This window comes from Prinia subflava, chromosome 16 (genome assembly GCF_021018805.1).
Source record: "Prinia subflava isolate CZ2003 ecotype Zambia chromosome 16, Cam_Psub_1.2, whole genome shotgun sequence".
Lineage (NCBI taxonomy): Eukaryota > Metazoa > Chordata > Aves > Passeriformes > Cisticolidae > Prinia > Prinia subflava.
Genome location: NC_086262.1, coordinates 4,446,617 through 4,459,223, shown reverse-complemented (window position 1 = coordinate 4,459,223; position 12,607 = coordinate 4,446,617). Strand labels below are relative to the sequence as shown.

Here is a 12,607-nt window from a genome sequence, read left to right as displayed (position 1 = left end):
CTGTGATTTTTGGATGGCATATCTTTAAATGGCTTCATCCTAAGTATTTTTCTGTGAGGTAGGGGACGTTGATTTTTCTTTTTGTTGGAAAGGTTTAGGCAAGTCTACAGGATCACACAAAGGAGATCTGCAGGGGAAAGGAGTGGACAAACTTTGCTTTAGAAGATGCTGAGTTGCAAGGCACAAATTTGGATCTCCTACAGGTCTGTAAGACCAGGTCAGGTGTTCATTTCACAGTCTAGGAATGGGAAAACAGCCTTGACCTGAAGCTGTGGGACATGGAAAGCTGTTGGACCCCTGGAGTGTCTCAGTTAGCAGAAAATCCAGCATTGTTAAGTTTGTGGTTGGACTCAGTGATCCTAAAGGCCTTTTGCAGCCTAAATGGTTGAATGCAGTTGGGACAAACTAAACATGGTTTTATTTATACATTTGAGTTGGTGCAGGGTGAACATGCAAGGCCTGGTTGCAGGTCTGGGGCAGGTACCCCTGGTCTGTGCCACTCGCAGCCACCGCAGGATTCGAGGGCATGCAGAGAAGCCTTCCAACTGTGCTGACACCTGCTTAATAACAGTGCCTTTTAAAAGGTTCCGCTTCTATGGGATGCCAGAGGCCTCAATATTTAAATGAGAACTTCAGCTAAAAAGTTAAAAAGAAGAGGAACAAACTCATGACGTATTTCTTATGCCATCTCTAATCCAGATCACAATAAAGCAGAACACATCCATTTACGTTAACCTAATCAATCAGCTCCTCTTTGTGGTTTATGTTGAAGTGTCCTCTGGAGAGTGTCCAACCCCTTCTTCCTCTCCGAGGTCTCTGGCAGATTCCCTGGCAGGAAGGAGCTGCTGAGGGTGGGAAGGGGATGGAGCCATGTTGGGTCTTGCTCATACTGCACAAGTATTTGAGACTAATTAGCAGAAATGAGCCCAAGAATAGACTTAAATTAAATCTAAAGCCAGGAGCCATTAAAAGAAGCAAGATGGAGAACAATTGTAACCACCTCTCTGAGGGAAAATAAATACAATTAAATTGAATTGAGTACCCAGAATATTGCTAATACAGTATTAATGCATAGCCTTGAGTGTGTCTCTCTGGGAGAACTTTGGAATGTGATTTGCACAAAGAAATGATGCTGATGCAAGCATTGTAAGCCTACATTCCTCCAACATGAAGCAAGCAGATTTATTTATGACAAGCTCAACATTAAATTAGGAATTCACAAGACAACAAATGATGTAATAGCCTGCATTTCTAAAGTTCTTTCATCTCACTTCTGAATGTATTTTGCATTTCTCAGTAGCTGGGGCTCAGTGAGAGCCCTTGGCCAACATTTTCGTTGATTAGTTGTACATGTTTGAAAGCCAAAGCTCAAAGGTGCCATCAAGGGTTTTCAGTTAGTGCTTTGATTACTGAAAAGATTGAGGTGAATATTTAGAATAAATCTGGACACAAAGCATTTCAATACCTCAGTGTGTTGTCCATCCTCTCTGTGAGCTGTCTGCTGAGCATTCCCTGGGTCAGGTGGTGTATGGGCTTGGAGCACTGGCAGTGCTTCACCACCTCACAGAGGTGGTCAGGATTGGAGGCTTTTGCAGTCTTCCTCCTCATTGCTTATAATAGAGGAATTTTCCTGCAGCAGCTTCCACCACCCTTCTTGGGATTATAGGAAGAATGGGCTGCTAGTCTAAGGAAAAACTGGAAATAACCAGGCTTGAAGCCTTATGTTGAAGTAGACTTGTGATCCAGTGTCCTGCATCAGAGCCATAGGTACTTTGCCAACATACTTTTCATGCTGGAGATTAGAGAGCCCTAAGTCACAGTTGTTGGTGACTGTGCAGTCATGTCCAGGGAAGCTGCATGTCTGGGAATGTGGGGGCAGCTCCCTGGGTAACTGCAGACTTTCCCCTTTGGCTCAGCTGTGGAGAAAAGGCAGTTACTTCATCTGGGTGTGGGTAATGGTTGTGTGGAAAAAGGGATTTGGGGGCACAAATGGAGGTAGGCGCACAGGGGTTTCAGAGTCTTACACATTCTGTGTCCTCCAGATCTTTCTTTTGCTCCCTCTAAGACCACAGTGCCATCCGTGAGGGCAGCAGTACGTACAGCTGGCACAAGCAGCTGCTCTTCCCTCATATTATTTTGGGGCAGTTTTTCACATCCTAGCTTTAATGTTATATTATATATAACATTATATACTGAAATACTGCTTCTGTTTGCAGGACCTGTAAAGCACTCTGTGTTGAAACACTTCTACAAGCTATACTGGGGTTTTTTGATTGCATTTTGTGGCTTCTCCAAGTTTTGCCATGTAATTTGAAGTGCCATGTGTTCTTTTGGGTCTTGAGGTACTGTTAAAAACAACTTACTGCTGCAGTAGCTGATTAATTTTCTCCTCAGCATGATCATGAACAGCTTGTGAAAAGGATTGAGTATCCATCCCTTGAGTAAACCCCTTTATTTCTAGTTCTGCTGCCAAGAATATTGTCCAACTTCTCTTCCCCACATCCTGTGTACTGCAGTGCTAGTCTTACGCCTGACTCGCTTACGAGCTGCTCATACCTTCCACTCTGGCAGCTTTTACTAAATATTTAAAGAGGCTCTTAAGATATGCAGATTAGATTCCCACTGATAGTTTCAAGCAAGTCCTTTCTATTAATTATTCATTGTGTGGTAACTAGGCATCCTTATTCAAGCATGTTAGTTTAGACAGTTCAGAGCACTTGGTCAACTAAATATTGGAACCTGCTCCAAACAAGAACACGTAAAAGCCTTGAAATAGAAATGAAAAATGTTTTGGGAGCTCCTTCACAAAGCAGAGACAAACATTGACAATAAATTTACCTTGTTAGTATTAGGAATAACTGCATATCCGTGACCTTACAGGTTTTTCATGATTAGAAACCTGGAAAGCAATGTATTGGTTATGTTTGGGTAATGGAGATGGAGGTGCTGTAACTGCTGCATTTGCTGTTACCCTAAACTCCACCTCCCATAGCCTTCAATCATTTACTGCTGGGCCTGCTTTCTCTAAAGGAAATGTTGACTCCTCTCTGAGATTCTGTTCATATAATTTCATTTAAGATGCTTTGAGAAATTTGTGATTTAATCAGACTTTATTTTTACTTACCTCTGGAAACTGAGTGAGCAGGTTTTCTTTTCCCTCTGCAATAAAAGCCACTTGGCAGCCAAGGAGGATGGGCAGAGTTGTAATTGCTTTCATCTTGTCAGATGCAGTACAATGCAGTCATGTGGCAGTGATACTTTCTGAAAGTTTTTATCGGTGAAATAGTAGAGGTATTTTATTAGCAATGTTATAAAGCAGTTGCAATAAAGATAAGTCTAACAGTCAATGTCAGTATCTCAGAGCTGTGTATGCATATTCTGGGGTAGATGTTTTTAAGATCAGAAGCAGGGTGGCTTCAGCAGCAGAGGAGTTGAGTTATATGACAGTTCTGTTGTGAATTGTTCTATTCAGCATGGCAGAACTCACTGGAATTCATTGTGGATCAACAGTCGCCTCCTCAGAAAAAAGGAAAATGTCTTTATTCAACTTTTTTGTTACACGGATGGGGCAAGAGACTGTTATAAAATGTCCTAATGAGTGGAGCTTTTCCAGGCAGCAGAACAAACGTGCATTCTGTTGATCTTGCCTTCTTGTGTTTTCTCTCCAAGAAACTACTCAGATAGAAGACCCTCGGGTGCAATGGCGCCGGGAGCAGGAGCACATGCTGAAGGATTACCTAGTCCTGGCCCAGGAGGCCATTGCTGCCCAGAAGGAGATCTATCAAGTGAAACAGCAGAGGCTTGAGCTGGCCCAGCAGGAGTATCGGCAGCTGCACGATGTTTGGGAGCACAAACTGGGCTCTCAGACCAGCTGTGAGTAGTTACTGAGCTCTTAACCAGTGGTTTCCTCAGCTGTGGGCCCAGGAGGACAGTAAAAGGCATGAGGCAGGTCCTGGGATGGAGCACTGGGATGTTATACCATGTCACTCCTCACGTTTGATCAGTTTGTTTCAGAAATGGTATCTGCCCTGCACCTGTTTGGTAAAGGCTGATTGTTGTGAAACACTCCTGTGTGTGGCTCAGTCACTGGAGCCACTGTGCACATTTTCTGCGTGGGCTTCAACAAATGCTAAAATACGTGGTGGTTGGCTCAGTGTGAAAAAGTTAACTTACATGGTGTTTTCCTTGATTTGTCTGTTTAAAGTACAGAAACACAGCATGAAAGTCCATCTTGGATGGTATTCACAGGCCCTTTTGTGATTTTATATCCCATATAGTTGAGTGATGGTCTAGTGGAACTGAGGGTGTGTATTTTATGCCATGTTCCAAGTCACCACTGGTGGATTGCCTTTCTGTGTGTGAGGTACAGCAATTTGTGCTCCTTATTCTGTGTCACACATGCATCAATACCAATGTCGTTTCATAATTTGGTTCAGAAATATTTATTTCCTCCTTACTGGTACTAGTTAGAAGCTGGAAAGTGTCCAGAACAGGATTTATTTCCTGCATGTATTCCAGAATTTTTGTTATAATCCTCAGTATTGCAGATTTACTGTGTTCTTGCCAGCCAAGAACCTCCCCCTATTTCACTCTTGTGAGTTATATGTGATGGTGGAGAACTGGAGAACTGGCTAATCCTCTGCCTGGTGTTTAAATGTTTTAAGCAGTTTTCTGTCAACTGAAGGATTCTTGTTTGACAAGGGTGCTGTCCTTCATCTCTAAGGAATTGGATTTGCTCTTTTCTTAGGAGTACTCTACCCAGGTCCTGGTGTTCCAGAGCAGTACACTGAGAACATGAGTTACATGAGCGAGATGGGATCCGTCTTGAAAAATACAACCAAACAGAAATAACTAGATATGCTTTCTCATGTTTTATAGGGCATAAACTGATGGCTGCAGGGATCAAAATATCTCCCTTGTTACAGCTACCTCTAACAACATTGCACATTGGGGACCTTCTGTACCTTCTGAGGCAGAAGGGTTTAACCGCTGCTGAGAAGAGTTCTGCTCTTAATGGGACATTGATTTAATCTGCTGTGACACTTTGTGGGGTTGGTCATGTCCTCAAGGCTGTGAAAAGGCTTGCATCACATTTTGCAGTTTCTTCTCATTCTTTGCTTTTCTTTGTTTCTAAACATTCAGTGGATTGTTTGCTCAATGAGGAAGTCTGAAAAAAATAATTAACTAAACCTTCATGCAGTGCCTGTCTGTTCAGTTCTGTTAAATGCCTTTGGAAATGCAGGAAGCCACACTATTGAATGGAGTGAACGTGTTTGGGAGTTTGAGTTAAGTGTGTTAACCTGGAACAAATCCAGGCTTTGGAGATGCAGGGTGTGCTTTGGCCCCTTCAGTCTATACTTCATGTGGAGTACTTGATTGCACTGTAGCCTTTCCCTGTCCTTAGCAGTGAGATGTGGAAATTGGGTAACAGACCTACGCCAGCAATGCGTGGATGTCTGGGTGTGCAGGAGTGATGGGAGCCCTTGATCTGTGGTGGGGCTGATGAAGGTGTCGGGAGGAAGGCAGAGCTGCTAAACTGGCTGCTGTATTTATTCCAGTGCTTTCTGGCTCCTCGTCAAGTTCCAAGTATGACCCCGAGATCCTCAAAGCAGAGATTGCTACTACAAAATCCAGGGTGAGTAGTACAAATGGACCTTTGCTTGCCATGAGTAATGTTCACATATTTCCAGACCTCATGGCAAATACTGAAAGGAGATGCCAAAGCACTTGGAAGAGCTAATGTTGCCATTTAGGAGGTAATTTATCAGAATTTACTAATGTTGCTGTCTTAGGAATTTGAAACAGGCTTTTCTTTTTCCCTCAGGACTTTAGCCTGGCTTGGCAGCTGGCGGTGCAGGATGGCTGTGGGATGTGGAGCTGCATGCTGGCTTCTCCAGTGCTGGAGAGCTGCGGGTCCTCCCCAGGGACTGGCAGCTGTTCTGTGCAGGGCTTAGTGCAGGCTGTCAGCAGGGGAGGGTGTGCTCTCATGCAGAGCTCAGTTTGGGAGGAAGAAAGGACTAAAGTAAAGTAGGTCAGTGTGGCCTCTGTGGAGGAATATAAAACAGCAGGCTGGAGGGTCAGTGGATTTACAATATGGATTATCATCCTGCTGTGTTACTCGTGCAGTGGGGGCCTTTTCCTTGGGGAGCTTGGAGGGTGGCTTCACTTGCTGCAGGGTAACTCCTGTCCTGATGCTTAGCAATTTTTTGAATGACTGGGAAGTTTTAAACATTTCTGAGCAAAGTTGACATGTGTATCATTGCTGTCTTTTTTGAATTTTTCTCAACTTTTCCACCTACATGGCTGGAACTTCCCTCGAACCCCTTATTAAGAGGTGTAATAGCAGCTACTGGATGAAGTCCTGATGAGGAGGCAGTCAGGGTTCCTTGCTGCTCTTGAGATGGGCTAGAAACTTTGTTTAGAATGCTGTTTATACTGAATAAATTTTGAATTGAATGGGTAGTGCTGTACCTAAATACTCTTATAAAATAGGATTCTAAAAATGTGCCACCTTGCTGCAGGTTAATAAACTCAAGAGAGAAGTAGCTCACATGAAGCAAGAGCTTCAGTACAAAGAGCATGGATTTCAAACACTGAAGAAGTAAGTGTGTTCTCAAGATCTTTTTTTTTTTTTCCCCAGAACATCTCTGGCTTGCAATGCATCCCCCACTACATTTATAAATAGCTGCCTAAATAACATAAGCAGAAATATGCTGCTGATGATATCTTTAGGCTTCAAGCAGTACACAGCCATGGGGGAGTTCTCTCAAATCAGTGCCTGTGTGGGATTGACCACATTAGAACTGATTTCATGGCAAAAAGGTTTTGAACAAGGATCTCATCAGTTAACTGATACTCTGTTTTACTCAGTATTGCCCAGTATGGATGACAGTATAGCCCATTGTCTTAATTATAAGAGCCATTGATTTAGGGCACTGAGGAAAAACTGGAGGTGGAGTGGAAGGGGAGGAAAAGCTTCAGGTACCTGCCTTTGTGTGACCAGACATCTGGCATCCCTTAGATAAATATTTATTGTAAGGGTCAACCATGGTAGAACTCCTTTGAGAAAAGGGAAGGATGAGGTGGCTTGTAATTAGGTTGTGCAAGCAAATACATCTGTGCATGAAGTCTGTGCCTGGTTTTGAAATCATGACTGAAAATAAGGTGGTTCTCATAGATAGCTAAGCTGATCCTCTCTAGGTTAGGAACAAGGCAGCTAGCAGCAGTCTGCCCTAACACAATGTTTTGGGGGTTTGTGTGCACCTTTGTGCTCCCTAAGGAGTCAAAGAGATGATGATATTGCTGAAATCAGAGTTCTGAAGCTTAATGTACTGCTGAGTGGAATAACTTAGGCAGTGGGGAATGGGGTCCTTTGTTCCTTCTGTTTTCCTTGTAATCCTTGGAGTGTGTTTTTGTTAAAAATCCATGTCAGGATGCATCTAGGATGATTCCATTAACTGGATGTTACTAAGTGTTAGCTTACTGGTTTTTTTTAATTTCTCTACAGAATTGACATGAAAATGTCTGACACTCAAGGTGGCTACAAACTTGATGAGGCACAAGCCATTTTAAGTGAAATGAAAGCTCTCAAGAAGGCCATCACATCAGGGGAGAAGGAAAAACAAGACCTCATTCAGGTATTGAAATAAGATGACTTTATAGTATTCTGGGTCACCATTGCTAGAAGATTGAAGTTCTGAGAAGTAATTTAAGTATTTTGTATTTCAGATACGTAATTGAGGTTTTTATTAGTATAAACTAGCTTTGTGTTGTGGTTGGACCACATCCTCTACAATTCTTTAGATTCTGGAAATGAGAAATAAAAAACACAGTCCAGCCATGCCTGACCTCGGGTTTGCAGAGTCTGAGTGGGCACAGCAAACATGTTCAGATCTGAGTCATGGGGTTAGGCTAAAGTTATGTAGCTGCTGAGGTACTTTGGGCAGAAGTGAGCTCACTTCATGATTTTTTTGTGGTTTCAGAGCTTAGCCAGGTTAAAAGAGAGCTTTGTGAATGACAGAGGATCCCAGTCAGACCTGTGGGCCAGCAGCGTGTCTGTGGAAAGCTCCAGCCCTCTGCTACCCCGGCAGTACCTGGATGTCAGCTCCCAGACAGATGTTTCAGGAAATGTGAGTAATGTGTGAGAAGCCTTGTGCACTTGGAGACATTCCTCTGAACTGTCTGTAGAACTACCTCACCATGAGTTTCCAAGCATAGACAAGTTTCTGTGAAATCATAGCTTCTCCTGGTTTAAACTGCAGTGTGACTTTGTTTTTGTGTGCAGTGTCAATGTATCTCTAAGGGCAACCTGATGTTTCCCCACATTGTCTCTATCAGAGCAACCCAGGTAGGAATAAAAGGAAAGGAAGTTTGATTTTGCCTGTAGGTGTAGCTTCTTGTGACACAAATACTCCCTTAGCTCCTTATAGCAATGTTAAGTTATGAGACAAGAAACATTCAGCAGGTCTGTATGGGCTAAGCTCCAATGAGAACTCTTCCCCTAAGAGTGTTTGGCTTTCACTGGGTTACAAGTGAGAACAACAGCTTATGTGCACATATTTTGATGCCACCAAAGTTGTAGTGCTCATAAACCTTCAGTCCCACACGTGCAAGGAGATCAGAAGTGCTGGGTTGGCCCCAGCCTTGGTAAGGACTCAGTCAGTGCTGGGGGTACATCTTATACATCTTATTCCTTACAGGACAGCACAGAGCCTGCCCTGTGAACCTTTACTTAAAGATTTGCAGCCAATTTCAGTCAAGGCCACACATGTTAGTAAAGATCTGCAGATTTGGGCATGTTGGGATGTCCCTTGTATTTAAGCCTTTACAGCCAAAGCAAGATGTCATCCAAACCAAAATGCAATGCAGCACTTAAGGATGCAAAGATCATTTAAGAAGGATTGCAAAGGTATTTGTGTGTTCATAGAAATAGAAGTCCAAGACACATGTGGTGGATTTTCTCTTCTTTCTAGGCCAGAAAGGGCCTTTCAGTCTTGTTGGGGTTTAAATATTTGAAGAAATCATGCAGAATGTATTTAAATGCAGCATGTTCCTGTTCTGTGATTGGTTTGAGTAGGAAATGACTGACAGGATCAAGTGTCACTTGTAACAGTGTCAAAGAACTATCAAAAGAGGAGTGTTCCTAAGTTGCTGATTTGATGTTTTTGTCTCAGTTCATTGGCAGCAGCAGTAACCAGCTGGCCGAGAAGGTGCGATTACGGCTGCAGTATGAAGAGGCAAAGAGAAGGTAATTCTTTGGCCAGTTGCCCTGTTTGGTTGTCACACAGCTCATCCTGAGGACAAGTTTCACTGGAAGAGGTGCCACCAGACTGAAACCCAGCATTGGGTAAATGTGGTAATTTCTGAGGCAGTGAGACAGTAGGCTTTTTTCGCCAGTGTTATCTTTCAAGAAATAAATAACCATCCTAGAAATTACTAAGGCATGACTAATACATAAAGAATTCAGTCTGGCCACACCTATGGGGATATAAGTGGTTCTGCTACCTGTTGCCAGTGCTTCCCCATTCCTAATAAGGAGACTGTACTGCAAGGCATCTCCTTACCTTATTCGAAATGAATGAAAGCTTGCATGCCTAAGTGTGATAAGGAGAAATGTATATTGTGTTAACACCTTACATCAAAATGTGGTCAATGGCTGCAATTCCAGAGCTTATCTGTAAGAATGTAAGTTTTTACCTTTGCCCTCTGATCTCAGATGAATGAAGAATAGATTTAAAAAACAATGTATCTACTTAACAGGCCAATTTAAGGAACAGCTTTTCAGGATTTACTTTTCAATAGATAATAGCTAACACAACTGTGTAGTTAAATGAAAACCCACCAAGAATTATTACTTAGACTTTGGCTGGCCTCCTCCTTGTTCAGTGATGTAACCATTGCTGGGGGTGACTTTCTTCACTTTTAACTGCTCCGGAGGGACTTTGCAACTCCAGAATAACAAAGTTCAGATGCATGGTACAAGCTGTGCTTGGGCAAAGAGAAGGCTTTTTCTGCAGCCTCTGGTTAGAAATAAGAGCCCTAAGGCTGAGGTTACTCATAATACACTCATTTTGGTGTGCTGGCATGGCCAGTGGGCCATGTTTCTCAGTGGCATAAAATTTGATCTGTGTCTGTGGCAGTTGTCAAGAACTGCGTGTTCAACTGCTTTTAACACAAATTTGTATTTCTTTTCTTAGATGGAACAATTTTCTCAGAACTGTTTATTTTGCCAGTCCAAGATTTGCCAAGCTACCTTGACATGGAAACCATTCAGTGACTTTTAAAAGCAACATTAAAAATACGATTCCTTCAGATGCAGTGGTTAATTTGGAAGTGTTAAAATTGCCTTTTACTTTTAAGCTTTGCTGAAGACTTCAATTTAATTCACACTAACTTTACACATTCAGATTGAAGAGTAATGCTCTTCCTTTATCCTGTATCTTTTCCGAGGAGGGGCAAGTGAATAGTGACAAGCCTGAGAACACATTTAATGTGCTCTTTATAAAGAGAGAGAACTTTACTTCAAAGACATTTGAAGTGATGATGAGGGGCATACAACACACCTTGCAGTTAAAGAATACGTGCTGCTCATAGCCCTTGTTTGTCTTACGTTATCTATAGGTTTTTCTCAAACTTTAAAAAACGTTATCATGAAGAAAGATGGATCCAAATGGACATGAATAGTTGATGCTAAAATGAAAAGATCTCCAGCTATCAAAGCACCGTGGTTTTGGCACAGTATTTAGTAGGAGCTGCAGAAACAAATACCTCGACTGGTTTAGAGCTGGAACAATACTATGGATATAGTGACTCACAAGGAACCTTCTGTTCCTGTGAAAATTCTTCCTTGTGATGTTAGAAGTGTTTCCTGTCCCCACAGCAGCATTAAAATGTTCCAAAAACACAATAGAAGACTAAGTACTTTGCCCACGCACGTACTGTGAAGGAACCAAGTGATGGAAATACATCTGTTACATTAGCTCTGGAAAGGTGAAACTTTAGGTTTGAAATGAGGATGGTCCCATATTAATTAGTTTAGAACTACTAGGTCTGTAAGGGGCTGGTGCTTTAGAAAGCAGGCTCTGGAGACACTGTTTGCACCATCGCTGTGGACCAGACTAAAAGCTCAGATGTGGGTGAATATCTGACTGAACTTCACCACACCAGAACTGCCAGGACTCAGTTCCCTTCCCCACCATCATGTCCTTTCCTGTCACAGCTCAGGCAGACAACAGACCCCTAGAGCAGATAATGTAAAACCCAAAAAAAGACACAGGGCAGCTACAGTGACAAACCTTTGGCTTAATTATATTCAAAACTGATAATGGATATTATGTCAAAAAGGTTGTCATTGCCAGATGTCAGCAAGGAGGTAGCTGCTGCAGCATCAATGTAATGCTGCAGAGATTGCAAGAGTTGCAAAACAGAGTTGCAAGAGATGCAACTAAATTATGTTGTACTATTCCAGACATGTAGCAGTAACTCAGTTGTGTAGCACTTGCACCCTGCACTGTTCTAATTTCTTCAGCAGTTAAACTTTCAGCTTGGGTTCTGTGTGACTGGTGGTGACTCAAGGATTTTAGAACTATGGGGTTTTAACCTCCTAAAATGAAATACTTTAATGTCACATTAAGCAACTTTACAACGATGGTGGATATTTGACTGGTCAGTTTTTAAACCACACCTCCCACTTTGTTTGAGATTTTTTTCTCAAGAACAGAAGCTTATCTGATACAAGATTGTTAATTACTGTTTGTAGATACACATCTTATGCTCCTGTGGAGATGCATGTGCTCTGGAGAGACTGAAAATTTTATGTGCTATGCCTGTGTTGCATAACAATAGAAAGTACTAACTTTCCCTAATTGACAAAAAAGAGCCTTGTTATGACAATGAATAAATCATCTAACTGCCTTTTCTAGTTAGAAAGGGAACAATTAAATAAAACTTGAGCTTCCTGTTCTGAATTTGCTCATTCTGGTGGCCATTCAGAAAGGTGGTGTGACCTGAGGCCAGCGTTGCAGGCCCAGCCTGGCTCAGCAGTGCTGCAGTTCAGGCTCAGGCAGTGAATACTGAAGGGCTGGAATGTTCAGCCAAGTGCAGATCTTCTGCAATGTGTTTCTTTTGTGATGGTGCTGTTTTATTGGAAAAATAGAAATAATAAGCCTCCTTTTAACTGAGAAGGGGGAAAATGATAATCATGTACCAAAGGTAAAACTGGAGGTTAGTTTAACAAAGCTTTTAGACTCGGAAATGCATAGAGAACAAATTCCAGTGGAAAAGCCATATCCATGCAAATGTATGCCAAAAGTGATCAGATTTATGCCAGCCAATCCTCTTAGACTCATATCCCTTCAAAATGCACAGAGGAATTCTTGGATTATGAATTAATGCCACTGTTAATTCTTCGTTGCAGCACAGTATTGCATTTAATCAGGCACTCAAAAACAAAACAGCTCTTAAGACGACCTAAAAATAGTTGAGCTGAATATCTATCAATTATGGAACTTCATTAGAGTAAGCAGCCTGCTGTGGGAAATGGGTTTACAGAAAGTGATGCTTCTCTTCAGAAGGGTGATCTCACGTCTGTCTCCTGTGCTGGTGGAGG

At 42.2% G+C, this 12,607-nt stretch overlaps 1 protein-coding gene across 1 annotated transcript in view; it reads left to right on the top strand.

Moving 5' to 3' along the window:
• WWC1 (WW and C2 domain containing 1) overlaps positions 1 to 12,607 on the top strand; it is a 66,237-nt gene that overhangs the window by 31,498 nt on the left and 22,132 nt on the right. The window contains exons 3-8 of the mRNA XM_063413232.1: positions 3,670 to 3,873; positions 5,559 to 5,635; positions 6,522 to 6,601; positions 7,508 to 7,637; positions 7,983 to 8,129; positions 9,174 to 9,247. Of these exons, the coding sequence (XP_063269302.1) occupies positions 3,670 to 3,873; positions 5,559 to 5,635; positions 6,522 to 6,601; positions 7,508 to 7,637; positions 7,983 to 8,129; positions 9,174 to 9,247 (712 nt within the window). The remainder of the gene's footprint in view (positions 1 to 3,669; positions 3,874 to 5,558; positions 5,636 to 6,521; positions 6,602 to 7,507; positions 7,638 to 7,982; positions 8,130 to 9,173; positions 9,248 to 12,607) is intronic.